This window comes from Varroa jacobsoni, unplaced genomic scaffold (genome assembly GCF_002532875.2).
Source record: "Varroa jacobsoni isolate VJ856 unplaced genomic scaffold, vjacob_1.0 scaffold_797, whole genome shotgun sequence".
NCBI lineage: Eukaryota > Metazoa > Arthropoda > Arachnida > Mesostigmata > Varroidae > Varroa > Varroa jacobsoni.
In genome coordinates this window covers 342595-358508 of record NW_019213699.1, presented here as the reverse complement: position 1 = coordinate 358508, position 15914 = coordinate 342595, and the positions used below count along the sequence as shown (strand labels likewise).

General features: G+C 46.2%; 1 protein-coding gene and 1 long non-coding RNA gene across 2 annotated transcripts; both read left to right on the top strand.

The window, feature by feature from the left end:
• The first annotated feature begins 33 nt into the window (after nt 1-33).
• LOC111263890 (uncharacterized) lies at nt 34-5437 on the top strand. The gene is made up of 3 exons (XR_002682517.2): nt 34-287; nt 1405-1673; nt 4940-5437. It is a non-coding gene; the product is annotated as an uncharacterized LOC111263890 (long non-coding RNA).
• A 2473-nt stretch (nt 5438-7910) lies between these two features.
• Nucleotides 7911-15420, top strand: LOC111263885 (uncharacterized). Its single transcript, XM_022839346.2, has 5 exons — nt 7911-8935; nt 10558-10776; nt 11286-12804; nt 13128-13408; nt 13680-15420. The coding sequence occupies exons 1-5, from the start codon at nt 8788-8790 to the stop codon at nt 13994-13996; spliced, it is 2484 nt and encodes an 827-aa protein (XP_022695081.1). The 5' UTR covers nt 7911-8787; the 3' UTR covers nt 13997-15420.
• The last annotated feature ends 494 nt before the right edge of the window (nt 15421-15914 follow it).

The window sequence follows — 15914 nt, the reverse complement described above, 5'->3', positions numbered from 1 at the left end:
GGTTGATTACTGGTTGTCGTCTGCTTCGTCGGCTGTCGGCTACTCTATGGCCCTCCCCAAACATGCCGGAGCTGACACAGGCCAGCCAGCTTTTTAGCCCACCCACTCTTTCGCACAGTTTGCGCCCGATTCTCCTCCTCCACCTGCCCCCGAGAAGCGTCTCCGGGTCGGCCGGCGCTGTAGTTAGTGCTGGGCACAATGGCCATATACAAAAGGAGTCACCCGTTTGCACGAACCGTTCGACAACTTCATCAGGACAACCCATTGAGAGGCGGGAGTGGCAATAGGTAATTCCTGTGTCATTGTAGGGTAATCAGATACGCTAATATTGTCGATCGCTTTTCGAACAACGTTAATCAGGTTCCATTGTTTATTGACATTGGAGATTTTCTATTATTGAAATTTGTGTACAAATATCCAGTGCTGTGTGGAAACCACTATTGTATACCGACCATAATTGCCAGTAGTCAAATATTACAATGTAGATCATTGTAGTTAGCACTTACCAGAAGCCATGTGTCGGGGTCACCATAAACAAGTTTAGTTAGAAAATTACTGAAATTATTATTAATAATTTTAAAAATTTCATTTGACTCGGAAACATTAATGGAATCTAAAAGGCTAGCGGCGATATTCTCTAGCGTTAGCTATCTCGAAATTCGCAATTCCGAGAATATTTTAAATCTGCAGCTTCAAGCCGAAACATTAGTTTAATTTTTCCGGCGATACATAACGCGTATTTAATCCGAAAAATCACATGAACCCTTTTGGGTTATCTATTTTGGGTATATCGGACTGAGCAGGATGCCGTAGGGCATATAAAGTCATTGATCGACTGGCCCTATTAGGGAGACAGTAGCATTAACGAACACCAACCGTAGAGGCGTGGTGAGGGAGCACTATCAACTGACGGGGCGGGCAACAGCAAGTGCGTGGCCGACTTAAGGCCATATGGAGTATTAGAGGCACTGACAACAGATCTTGAGAATAGCTATAGTTAAAAACTATCATTCAACATCATAGGCAACAAACCAACCAGGAAATATTTTTTTTTCTAGTAATGTAATTAACTTTCATTAACGGGCTATCTTATAACGATTTTGAGACATAAATAATGCTCAACGCTAATTGCGACTGCCCTAAACGGTCCATGGGTCTAATGCTAATGTACAAGGACGAATTTAAAAACCGTTTAGATTTTTTAGTCAGCCAACAATCACAAGATACGATGACGTTACCGCATATTGCAATACTAAGGTAATTCGTAAATCTTTAAAAATTCCAAAAACTACTCTGGCTAAATTATTCTCTCACTGGAATTTGGCCGCCTTAATAATGTAACAAAAACAAACATTCACGTGCACGTTGAATCCAACCACTAAAAGGTTCATGTATTTATTTCAGTGATCAATCTTTTGCATAGGTGCGTACTCGCCGATAGAAATTAGTCTTACCATAACACTAGTCCATTCAAAAAGGGATTTCTCAAAACTGCAAGCGAAGGAACCCTGTAGACATGAGAGATTATGGCTACCGCCTTCTTGAATGCGTATCATTTGAACCACAATAAATAGCTTCTGCCCATAAATAAAGGACAAACAGATGACGACTGTGCTGACTCATCGTTCGAGCACAAATCTGATTGGCTTGCATGCGGACCTGAGATGGCCAAGGTAAGCTATTAGCTTTCTCACGACTGACCTACGAACAGCCTCAGTATTTCGAGGACCAAATCGCGACAATTTAAATGAAATAAATAATATAAAGGTCCACGTTGGTCACAACCTATCTAATCCTCAGTGTCTACTCCCTATATATGAATATCAGGCTCCACTTGCCTCCTTCTTACATAACTTAGTAACGACCATAACGGGAGTATCTTCTGCAAAGCCTTATTTCAGATCGCATGACATGGCTTACAAATCTCGCAACTGAAACATATTGAAGGATGGGAAGGCGTTTAGGTTTTAGCGGATTATACAGGTTACCCGAATAGCAACACCTCACAAGCATTCGTTTTCTTTATCTACTAAAATAATTAATTACAGCTTCTACTCTACACTATTATTTCTTATGAATTATTTGAGATTTTGAATCAAGCTAAAAATACCGGCTAACTTATCTCGAGGTCTAAACAACGTTATGAGCAAAACTAACACGTATTAGTAATTATACGCTTCTCAAGAGACAAACTTTCGTAATCTCCAATGCAGGTTCTTTTTTTAAATACCTGTTTAGTTTCTACGTGGCAAACTTTCACCCTGATGCTATCCGGTGCTATATCTAATATAACAGTGCGCAGAGCAAACACAGCCTGATTTTGATATCATAGACAAGTAAAATATACGTAGCGAGTGGTCGACCAGTCATATGGTTCTACGGTAGTATTCGAAAAGGGGTTGTAACTCGCTACAGAGACACTATTTAAAATGTTCGAAGAAAAGACAAACCTCTTTTTTGCTTTTCTGGAACACAGCAACGATGTCTCTAATGGTGAGTTGGAATCTTTTAAAAATTTGACGACTTCACAAAGCTACACATTTCTGTCAACACTTTATGTAGCGTTTTTATGGCGAGTAGTGTGACTTTTCAAACATTACCCGCATCAAAATAGTTTGATTCCTAGATTTTATATCATTAGACTGTTACAGGCGAATCCGGAGGATTTTCTAATGAAATAACTTTTGAACTACGCGCGGCTAGCAGACACAAATACTTCAGTTTTTTTTGTATAGACTTGAAAAAGGGTTAAGTTTACTCTAGAAGAAATCAGTTCAGATGGAAAAATTATTTTAAAACCAACACTCAGTGCTCAAGTTTTTGTCTTTCAAAGGCCACAGCGCTGCGGAAATTTATCGAAGGCAAATGAAAACTTTAGGTAAGGAGGTTTTGAACGAAAGTACAGTACATCAATGGTGCCGACGTTTCATAAATAGAAACTGAAATGTTGAGGATAAGCGGAAAGACGACCAGATATCAGGATTCGTTGAACAAGAACACAAATCAATCAGAAATCAAGGGGGCGGAGAAAGAAAGCGGAGTTTCAGGTTCAAAGACTGTGTTGCGTTAAAACTTGCATTTCTCGTATAGTGTGTTACGGAATCTTGAGCCACACATTGAAAATGCGGAAACTGAATAAAAAATGGGTCCCTCGTAAATTGATGCGAATGGCTGGAAATAGCCATGGACGCGGCATGATTAGATTTCTACCGCCCACTGGCGTCGTCCTGGGGGTAGATCGAGGTTGGTGGCAGTCTCGAATAGGTTTAGACGTGAGGTCATTGTAGTACTCGTGATAGACATCAGGGGCATCTACTACTATGATACTCGCCAAGATGAGATAATGAATACATTAAGGTATCTCAATTTTCTCGGTAGATTCACGGATTGTTGGCCATGCCTCAATTACCTTCCTGATTTTGGCAACGGAATTTTCAACACTGACTTCAGCTCGCTTACTACTCCCATTTTGGCTCGTGTGATCGTAAAGTTTTCCACGCTTTAAGAAGGGCAACTGGTGGGCAAGTATATTTCAAGATAGATTTACTAAGAAATATTATATGAAAACGCAAGAGGTGGGTGTATGCCTATCAAAAGATTCCAGGACGCTGGGACTAGAGGCGCGCAAAAAGGAAAGGGGACCACCTCAAACACACGCTAGTAAATTATTATTCTGTCATAAGTAATTAAATTTCAAAGTCTGTTAGGTTTACTTGCAACAGCCTAATATTTTACGAAGCCCATTATCATTTTTTACTTCATTAATTTCGTCATTCATATAGTATACGTGGGTAACTCGGCGTGAATGAGCAAGTTTTTTTTCGTTAGGCGAAAGATTTATCATCTCAGGCCAGTATTATGTATGCCAAAAATTTCTTTACAACTTTAGCACGCACATTTATTCCCGTGATAGCGCAAGGGCTAACGTGTTTCCCTGCCAAACTACGCAATACGTGAGGCGGTTTCAAACTGAATCCGGGCTTAAGCACACTTCTGTTCTTGCCGGCACGAGCCAGCCGTCTGCCTAACAGCTTAACTGTTGGGCGTAGAAACGAAAAACGTGATACACACGGTGTCTGTTCGATAAAAAAATTCGTGCTCACTATCAACGATATGATTGAAGACAGATGTCCAGAGGTGCAGCTAATAGCTGCGGTAGCTCATCGATTAGGAGAAGACGTTTGCCAGGTTTAAAAAATTTGCAATACTTTTTTAGGGCAAACGCTGTGGCTCGCGCTTCTTTAACCAAAGTGTCTTATTTGCTACTTGAAAAATTTCAATTAATTCTAAAATTCATTAATAATAGAATCAATTTTTGTCAATGTGCTGCAGAACGACATTGTCCAAATCCGTATATGCAACCTTCTAATTTCTAAGTACAGTATATCGAGTCTTTGCACAAGTCCAGAGTATTAATGGTTTGTAACTGCATACTTATTAATACGGGAAAGAAGATTTACGTATTGGTTTACGTATTGGCTAGATATCATGATAAGAGAAGAGCAATAAAGAAGGAAAAATAAGAACTATATTTCAGGTTCGCCTTTCCTCCTTATACAAATTCGCATCGTGCATGACGACGACGCCATTGTTATCAATACTAACTTAAAAGTACAATTTGACTGAAGAATATTAAAGTTGAACTTCACAAGGTGGCATGGAAAATTTCGCAATGTGTTTTCTACGCTCGTTATTAAAATTTCGATTAGCGTTCCTGTTGTTCATTTAGTATCTCTTTAGACTCCTAAGTAATCAAACAAGATGTTATCCTCAGAGGTTCAATTACTATCTTGCCGTTCCCTAAATGTATTTGTATTCAGGGTACCTATAATGTCTTCGATGGGCTTTATATGATACCTGAAGATCATGTCAAATATCTGCAAAAAAGTCAGGTAACATCAGACGATTTTTTTTGTTGAATGCCTCGTGAATCTTACAGGTGTATCATGTCATTTGAGATAAAATAAAAGAAAGCAACAGCAGTAAAGCATTATTTCGGACGACTGGGTCTTTCCAGTGAGAAAGGCAAAAAACCCACGGTTGGTTTCGAAGCTACTACTCAATTGACTTAAATGATTTTACGTCCTGCCGGCACTACCGTTCGACATTCCGTCGGATTCGAACCTGTTACAGTCGTTCCGTAGCGTACAATCACATTAAGCTGGCGTCCGGTTGCGCGCACACACAGGCGTAGCCTGTGAATGTAGCCCGGCCCCTGGGGATGTACCGCGCCGGCCCTGCCTTCAGAGGCACCGCCACGGCCGCCGCCGCCGCCATCAGTACTTCTACTGCAACTACTCCTTCTACCCCCGCGGCACAAGCAGCGCTGCTATTGCCAACAGCAGCACACACTCGATCGAGCCCGCCCGACAGCGAGAGGGAGAGGTCACGCAGCGGCGCCATAGCGGCAGCGACAACAACAATATGACACCATAAATTTTAAATATATACTAAAACTATTTCTCGCTCGCTTCTTCACTACCTCGTTTATTTCCTAACTCCCAGTAGGTATCATCAGCATCGTGGCTACCGTGGAAGTCGCCAGATGATCAATTTCCCTATACCGTTACTAAGTTATCGGTTGGGCCAAACATTTCAGGCGTTTGATTACTTCATATAGATCCTCGTTAGCTTCCTTCCTTTACCGGCTGCCTCGTACACCTAACTTGCCAACTGGGTCAAACGCTTATTGATGATGATGATGGTGGCAACTTTTCGATAGTGTCTTCTTAGCACGCTTTACCCGGCTTCTAGGCGCGATGGCAACGGCGGCGGCGACAGCGGCACTGTTTTGCTTCGTTCGATGGCGGCAGAGGCGAGGCAAGCAAGCAGGGCGAGGCTGCTGCTGCCGCTGTCGACCGGTCGACTAATCGACCCACCCTGCTGCTACGGACACTAACTCACTCAGTGCCTCTCGCAGTCCCTCCCCTTGAGCGGCAGGCGGCACAGCGACCCCTTACAACTCAACCGAACGCGAAGGCAGGACGAGACGACGACGACTGGCAGACAGAGGCAGCCAAGGAGGAAGGCTCCGCTCAGGGAATAAAATAGCCCAGACCACCAACGCGAAATGCGTACATCCATTCAAGATGATTCCAGTTGGACAAGTCGATCAAAACCCTTTGCGAGCATAGTCCATTGGCATGGATGCATTTTTGTTTGTGTATGTCGCAGTACATAAATCGAACCTGTTTGAACCTTAGTTTCTACTTTGCTACCTACATGTTGCAGATAACAACATGGAGCAAAAATTTTTTCAGCTCCGTCCGGGACTTGATGTCAGTTTGCTAACTTTATCTGTCACAGGCTTTAGTTTATACACGTCGAAATCTTACAACTTCATTTATCAAATAGCACAAGGTTAGTTGATTAGTTCCGCTCAATTTCGAAGCGAACTTGAAGGTTTAACGAAGAGAAAAAGGTCGTTTATTGTGAAACTTTTTTACCCAGATAGTGGTAATATGATCTGCAAATTTAACGAGAACTACTTATTCATAGATTTTAAGAAGCATACTGGTTTCATGACGGCCAGCCAAAAACGGCGAGAGATTCGAGCATCCGCCCCCATTTTAAATGTGCCAAAGTTCGTTGCGAGCGCATGAACCCCAGGAGCGAGTATTAACGTTTAGGGATGGCCCGGTCTCATTCGGTCCTGCCCAGAAGAGCCGGTCCACTCCTTCCTCCTGAGCTGGGCTGGGCTGTTGAGCTGCTGCTGGGCTGCTGCGCTGCTCACTCACTCACTTGCTCAACCGACCAAGCAGACGAGTGAGCGGGGCAGGCCGAGCCAGCCCATTGGAGGCGGTGGTGTTTGGCGCGGGGGAGGCGGAGAGGCGCCGAATCGTGTGCTGCTGTAGGACGACGACGCGGAATAGCCAGTCACGCAGCCAGCCAGCCCCCCTGGAGCTGCCGCTGGAATAACAGCAGCAGCAGCAACACCGTTATCAGCGCACGAAATACTACGCACTATCCGTCACGATACCGTGAGCTTCGTCAAGAGCAGTCCAACCCAACCCAACGCAGTAGTCGATATAGTGAGTGAACGAGACGAACGAACTCTCAGGCGGTGGCGGGCATCGCACGGTGGTGCGCACAGTAAGGTGATTTGATCCTCGGATGGACCGGCCATCGTGGCTCGAGAGGCCGGCCGGAGCATGGAGTAAAGCCTGCCTGATTGCCTGCCTTCCTCCGATGGACCTGCCCGCCGCTTACGAAAAGACCCATCGGCTTTACAAAGCGACTCCAGCCACCAACGACGATTTGAGTAGAGCCGACAGGACCGGACCAAAGAAGAGAGGGAACGCAAAACGGGAACAAACGAGGAATGAACGACGAGCAAAGATGAAAGGAGGAGCAGCCAAAAGCCGAGGCAAACTGTTATAGCGCCAATAGCGGCGATCATCTCTATTGCGCTGCCTGGCCGGCCGCGGTATGTCCTTCGTTGTCTGTGTGTGGGTGCAGCTGTATCGTTGCTGCCTGGCTCATACGAGTCCTTAGTTGTGCTAGCAGCCAGGATGTTTTGAGGCCAACCCCTCCCCGCCGGCTACGCCTCCCTATCAACAGCGTGTTATCACTCCGCCACGACGATGAGCAGACGACGCTCGTCCATAGTAGACAAATACGCACCAACTTCAACTCCTATTCGCGAAACGCAAAGTTGATGTTTCACTAGTATAATTATCGCCTCGCTGGAAGTTTGTCGCACGCCAAGAAGTGCTTGTCCTCATTCCGTATCGTTTTCTCCAGAGACTGTTTAAACACGGGGACTTGGTGACAGCTCGGCGGACCGATGCCAGCTCACTGGGGCGGTAGCGATCGGCGGAGAGGCAGGCTTTGACGAGGGAGGGTGGGAGACCAGGAGGCCGCTTCAGGCGGCCCAACACAGCCAACGCCACTCACTGCTGCGCACACAACCATTGTGGGGTGAAGGCGGCGGCGGCGACGGCAGCAGCAGCGGCGCATCATCGCCAGCACTAGCATACCCGAATATTACATAGCCCCCAGTCAGGCTAACGGCGTAGCATACTCATAGTTTGCTGCCGTGGCAGCAACAGCAGCAGCAGCTGCATAGCGGACAGACAGGCAGAGAGTCGGACACACGGACGGACCGACGAAGGGACAGGCCGCCAGTGACTGCCAGCGCCTCGCCCGCTGCAAGCCACACAAGCCAAGCACGACCCAGCCCAATAGCGGGCGGGCTACTGGTACCATCACAACTACAGCAGCAGCAGGACGGCGGCTGCAGCAGCAGCAGCTGAAGGGGACGGACAACTTCGGAAGAGGGAGTGCTCGTTCACTCGTGCCAGAGTCTACGATTCGTGTGCTGATTCGTGTGTTGCGAATTCGGTGTTCCATCCTATAGCTATTACTACCACCGCGACTAGGACGGCGATAACAACAACGCCAGCGCAAAAGACTTTCCACTTATGAATTTCTTAACGTATTTTGCCAGTTGACCGAAGTGGCTGGTAAACTATTGTAAATGTGCCGACCCCACTTGGCTACGCGTTGTCGACGTCGTCCCTCGTTGGAACTGGAAAGTCTGTCTGTTTGTTTATTTGCGTGTGTGTGTGTGTGCACTGCTGGAGCTAGTTTGTCTGATGGCACTCACTCGGCCGAACTCAGCTCGTGCTAACTATTTACCCTTTATGTGTGAACAACATCTTCGTGCTACTGTCGCAAGTTCGTACCGCCTGTAGCCGGCAGAGCGGAGAGCGAAATACGTATGGTAGCACGCAAATGCCAACATTTGCAAGAATACCGTAATAACAATAAAACAAATTATAAAACATGAATGAAGATCAAGCGCAGGCTACAGCGCAAGCTGTTCAGACGGCAGCTGGTCATCAGCAGACTGTAGCTGATGTTCAAAATGCCCAGTTGCAGGCACTAATTCAAAACGCGGCTGCCAACGGAGCTCAGATCGTCAATAGTCAAGGTTTGTTCTATTTCCCCATTTATTTCCTATTCTATTCAGGTCTATGTAGTGTATACCTTCCCCGATGACACCTATGTTGCTTTGATATCACAATAGTGTTATGTGTCTTGGTTTAAGTTGACTCATCGTAGATTGCTTCGACCCAGTCAGCTAGCCATCGTCAGTGTTCAAAAACGGAAATAGATAGTCGGACGACAATGATCGCAGAGTGATGGCACCTGAGAATAGGCAAGTACTCCGCCAACGGGAACTAGAATCGTATCTTGTTGCGGTGGGTGAACTTAATGCTACGTGTAAACAGTGAGGAGTTGGATGGCCTCTTTCGCTGGCAGGCGCACGTCTTCGCTGCGTTTATTGCCACTACAACGACAATGTTGGCTCGTCACCAACACTGCATTGTGTTGGTGTCCCCCGCTGCAGCTGTTGTTTTAGTTTTGGGGGGGGGTGTTCGAGTGCTGCTGTTGCGGGGCTGCGTGCATTTACCCGTCAATCAGCCGTCTGCTGACAGTCGCTCATTGAGGCTACTGGAGCTGGCGATGGTGGGTTATTCTCACTTGGCGACTCAGCCGGTACGATAAGTACAGTGTGGCTACCGTTGCCAGTCGAGCACAAAACGCCAGTCGTAGTCTGTGCTAATGGTGTCGGCTGCTGCTTGTGTAGCAGCGACAGCTACGGTGGTGATGGTGATTGTTGCTGTTATGGTCGTTACCGAGGGTGGAGCCTTGGGCGGCCCAGGGGGCGGGGGTGCAGCTTTCACACAACCCACTGACTGACTGACTGAGTGGCCAAGTGGGAGTAGTGTTAGATAGAAGAACAACAGCCACTACGACCACCGCCGCCGCCGCCGCCGTTGTCGTCGTCGTCGTCGTCGTCGCCGCGGCCAGCACTTTAACGGCACATTTCTGTCACCGTAACGGGCAGGGCACATATCACCGCCGACCGCGGGCGAACTCTCCTTCAGCTCATTCGTCGCATTATCGCCCCCTAGCGCTCAATTCGATTATCTACTCGTTATATGCACATACTGATATAAAGACACAGAACTTAGTTGTCCATAGCTAGGCCTAGATTAGTGCAACCCCGTTGCTTTTTCACTGTAATCACTGCCCTACAAAAACGGAGCGATGCATCAACCGGACGACTCTTTGCGGCCAGTTTAGCTGGCACAGAAGAACGCTAAACTGGAAATAAGTAGCACTCTGGAGGACCATACGGAAGCTGTTTCACTTCATTTCTCTGTAACCCATAACAATGATAATGGCAATTGCAGTATTAAAGCAGAATAATAAGCATATATTTCATATACCACCAATTAAGAATACAATAATTATAAAATAATCACAGGTCATTTCTGTGTAACAGTACTAAAGCAAACCTTACTCTAACTGTATAGCTGATATTAACCCCTCTTGTGAAATGGTGAAGGAGCTGTTATTTAAATTTAGCTGACCTTATGCTTATCTAAAGCCAATAATAAGACGTAATTACGTTGTTGAAAAACTGAGCCCATAGCCAAAGTTTCGAATAACATAGAATTAAACACTGTAGAATCACGTAATGCTTCTCGTAACTTCGTTTGATGTTTGTCTTGTGTGGATTATTTTCATTGTTTTGTTGTGAAGGCCTAACATACAATGTGCTTGGAGCGGGTGCCGCTGGAGTCGGTGCTCAAATCCAGAATATACAGATCGATGGGCAGGAAGCAATCTTCATCCCGGCAGCACTTACCGGCGGCGCCACCCATCAGGTCGCTCAGGCCGCCGGACAAATCGTTCGACCCGCAGGCGGCAGTCCACAGACGGCCACAGCCACAGCCTATCAAAATGTCACCATCCGAAACGGTACGTATGTATTCCAGTATTTGGCTCATCGCGACGACCTTGGCGATCAAATTCTATTGCCTTTTGATGTCACCCATATATGGAGCATTATTATTATTTTGTCGGCCATAATTTGTGAGTCGGGTCAATAAATAACCAACGTCACAGGTTGGTCATTGTTGGGCCCATAGGAAATGGTCGCCCTGGAAACGAGAAACTTGATTTCTAACTTTTGCAACAAAACCGTCAACGTTGACTGTTCCAGAAGGTAAGCATGGTGCGGAAACATGATTTCTAGTTGCTTTGCTCACCAATCATTGTGATTACCAACTAAGCCAATTATGATGACTTCAGTTACTATAGCTAATTACTACTTGGTCTTTTGTCAATGGAAATGTTTGAATACTGAATGATTCTGAAATATACCGAAGGCTTAATTTTATAATGCGTCCATCCATAAGGCACGCTATTTAGTCAGTCAGTCAGTATACTTATTTACGTCTCCGCCTTTCTTTTCACTGTGCACTTAGGTAATACGATTCAGACAATCCAAGTGCCGGTTGCCGCTCCGGCCGTTCAACAGACAACGGTCGTCCCGATGCAGGTTCCGGTGCCGACAGCGAGCGGTCAGACTCTTTATCAGACAATACACGTACCGATACAGAGCATCGGTGGCGTTGGTGGACTCGGGCTGGGCAGTGTGGCGACAGGGGTTGGAATGGGCGGGGTTGCTCAGGTAGCTGGAATGCTTGCTCACGCTGGACAACCAGTCGCGTTGCAGCAGCTTGCGGGCTTGACAGCTGCAGCACCCCAGGCGCAGATCGCCCAGATTCAGGTCCAACAGCAACAGTCCAGCCCAACGACACCAAGTTCAGTTGGAGCGACAGTGAGCACGGCGAACGGCAGCACGGCGGCGGCGGCGGCAGCTGCGAGTCAGACACAGGCAGTACAGACCGTAGCGAGCGTAGCGGGCGTTCAACCTGTTACACAGGTACAGCAGGTCGCCAATGTTCAATCGATGCAGCAATGGGCTGCAGATGCAGCAACAGCGGCCGCTTTGGCTCAGGCTCAGGCTCAGGCTCAAGCTGCGCAGGTGGCAGTTCATCAACAGCATCCGACGGTTGCTCTTCAATTGCCAAATGGTCAGATCGTCCAGGGTCAGCAGGTCAACTTGGCCGGCGGTGCAACAATGGTCTACCCCGGTGGTGGCGGAATGAATATGGCCGCTGCTGCTCAATTGGCAGCTGCGGGACTCCGGTCGCCAGGTGTAATCCAGCTGGCGAATCTGAACGGGGTCCCTGTACAGATTCAAGGCGGTGCGAGCCAACAACAACTTCAGCAACTTTTACAGGGAAATGCTGCATTACAAGCTCTAGGCTTACAAACAGCTGGGCCTCTATCACCATTGCAGACGATTCAGATAGCTGGCACCACGGCAGGTGGTCAACAGACGATCGTTGCACAACAATTACAACAAGACCCTAACGATCCGACGCGGTGGCAAGTTGTCCACGTTCCGCAAACGGTTACACAAGCTCAAGCCACAGCGGCCACACATGTTGCTGTATCGCAGGCAGCCACTGCAACGGTGACACCGACGACCGTCACTGTTCAAGCGACGCCCCAACAGCTGCAAGCGGCTGCGGCAACAGTCGCAGCAAACGCAGCAGCTGTCAACGGTGGAGACGCAGCTGCCGCTGCCGCTGGAACGGAAACTGGTCCACAACAGATCGTTCTCGTAGCGACCGGAAGTGGTGAAGTTGTGACAGCTTCGGCTGCCGCCACGCCGACTGTAGCCACAGCTGGCAACGGCACAACTCCTGCGGCAGCGACAATTGCTCCTGTTACATCTGCGACGGGAACTCCGTTGGCGACAGGTGAGAGGCGGTTGCGCCGCGTCGCGTGCACCTGCCCCAACTGTCGAGACGGAGACGGGCACAGGACAATTCGGCCTAACGGCGAAGGACCCGGTCGGAGACAGCACATCTGTCACATCGCAGGCTGCCATAAAGTTTATGGCAAGACGTCACACTTGAGGGCCCATCTCAGGTAAACTGAAAAAAATTTCAATATCGACTAGGCGAGGTTTTGAGAAAAGCATTTGCTGAATCGTTATTTTCTCGAATCGTTGTAAGTGAAAGGGGTGAAACGTACTCTCCATCGAAGTAGTGTTTCTTACATTGTGTTTACACAGGTGATTACACTAAGTAATCATATCTACTTTAGTGCTCATCGAAGGCCAGAGAATATACATACCGGGGGGAATAACAGATGTCCGTTGGTAATAGGTTGGAATTTCTTTAGTGCAGGTTAGTTTACTGCTTATTTGATTTAGTAATAAAAAAAAAAGTTATTATTTCCTTGTTTGACAGGTGGCACGCAGGCGAGCGACCATTTGTATGCGACTGGCTGTTTTGTGGAAAGGGTTTTACGCGCTCTGACGAGCTGCAACGACATAAAAGGACCCATACAGGCGAAAAGCGTTTCCAATGTGCTGAATGTCGCAAGGGTTTCATGCGATCAGATCATCTCAGCAAACATCTCAAGACCCACCTTGCGAGCAGAAATGGCCTTACGTTTGAGGGAGGAGATTCTGACATGGAAACCATTGATCACATGGACGCCAACGGAAACGGCGTTGTCGAGGCGAATGGTTTGTTTACCATTATCTATGAAAAAGTATATTGTATATATTGAAAGCGAGTATTTTTGAATGCGAAATATTCAGGGCAATTAAAACTAAGAAGCTTAAGAAGTTAAAAAGCTGTAACGTTAGCTATTGTCATCCAGAATTCTATAGGTACCAATTCTGGTCTTCCGAACGGTATAATGATGCACACACTTTGTTTTAATGGTGTTCTTATGGTATTGGAGGCTTAGAAATAATCCTTTCATTATGTGTTTCGTTTCTGCGTTTGCTTTAGGCGCAGGAAGTGCGGGCGCCGCCGGCGGACATACGTCAATTGTAACGCTCAACGCCGACGGAACCACGGAAACAACGACGGTTCCTGTAGGTCAAGCGGTCCAAGTTGCTGGAAGTGTCACAATCTCTGGAGCGATGGGGGTCACTGCGCATGATGTAGGTACAGCTGGACCAACGGCGACGATTATGCACGTAGTGAAGCACGAGGACGGCCAGCCACTGCAGATCAGCGACGGGACCCGTATACATGATGTTGTTCAGATTCGCGCGGAGGACGGGACCACGCAGCTGCAGATTGTGCAGACGACCGCGGCTTAAATCAACGTAATCAACTATTAAATATGTATATATAGACAGCAAACATCACCAATTGTTCTCTCACCGAAAAACTATAACAGGTCATCTCTGATATTACACACTGTAGATATTCACATATCGATGTTGAAAGGGAACATCTCGAACTTTCAACTTGAACGCGTTAATACGCTAACGGGCATATGCTTCATCTTGGACACGAGGAGAATAATTATGCATCGGTCTGTTCAGTCTTTGGTATGCATGGATCAATCTCCTGGAAGAAGCGTTACGATGATTCAACGGAACCACCCGTCACATGAGAATCCTGAGAGACCTGGCTCAGTCCACATAAAGGAAATGGCAATCTGTAAAGATAGATGAAACCTCAACACCTGAAATGCCTATAGTATGTACCAGCTTTGGACCGAAAGTGCAGTCCTACCGCGCTCAGAACGGTAGCCACTTTAGCTGAGTATCAATTAATTTATTATCATTATGGAACGTTTTCTGTATGTACGTAAATCTTGTATTACCTAAAAGATATATTAAGCCCGAACACTGCCACGTGTATGATTCAGTAGAAGTGTATGTAAATGACTATCGATAGGCCTAGGCCGAGATGTCATGGTACAAAGTTTGGGTTGGAATTTTTCGAATCTGCTGTCCTAAGTTTTCCCTTTCGACGATGTTGTTGTTTATCTAGCTGTTGTATAATAGGGACGACAATGTTACGCGCTGATTAATCAATGTACTGGGTACAGAATTCTCTGCCTATTTCATGTAAAGATGGTACACGGTATCCGTAACACAATGAGGTCAGTAATGGGCCAGACAGTAGAGACTTTTAACGTTTGAGTGGGCCAAGGGACCCTGAAACTTTTGTGTTAACAATTTTTCTAACCGCGACGTGTATTCTCAAATGTATATACGTAGTCTCCTTTCTGCTTCGTTGTCACTTTTAAGGATAACTAGGCCCAGGCTTTCGCTAGCGAGGAACACACCATCGCTTTAGCATATTAATTCGACATGCCTCTATATCGATACTGACTTCGTTGGGAAAGTACATTCATTGTGTAAAAACTTTTCTAGGACTAGGGAAAAGATGGAAAAATTACTACAACCGAATCCTTTCGATTGTGAAATAAACTCATGAATTATTTATAGATAAGATAAGCACAACGTATCGTTCAGACAGTATCGAACGACAAAAGCGGCTGTTTCTTAGGGTACGAAAGGCACCAGATAGTCGGCTAGCATTAGCTCGAGTGATAGATAGTTTTTTGGCAACTACTCGATGCAGCCTTTACGAATTCGTAGCATTTTATTCGAGGAAATCTGAAATAATCAACTCAACGTACACTTAGCCCCTGTAGTGACAGTGTGTGTCTTCTCTAAACAGCCATTGTCGTTGTAGGAAGAATCAGGAAAAAAGTAGGCTTACAAAAGGAATGGATTTGGATTTTTCCAAGGTTTACTGTAACGGCATTTAATAATCACAGATTTCTGAAAAAGTGGAAACGTTTTGAGGACGCGAAGCGATAGCTATCTTTATGGGTGCAAACTTGCGTGTTCAGCTTTCTGTTTGTTGTTATGCGATCAATGTTGAAGCATGACAAGCGAAGGATACAAATGAAAGAATTAGACAGGTAAGATAGCGGATTTATTATTATAGATTTTTTCCGACGGACAGTCGCAGCTTTCGAAACAAAATTAGGTAAACAAGCGCTACATTTAGCAAAGTAATTATTAATTTAAAACGGATGCGAAGAGAGTGTATAACAGGCAATTTGAAGCCCTTAGTCCGATGAAGACATAGTCGCTGGCCATACGTCGGACAGAGCCTGGTTATGTTATATCTCATAACTATTTAGCCTTTCATTTTTATGATTATCTAAATGCGGTTATTACCGCTATTGTTATTCATCTATATTTATATACT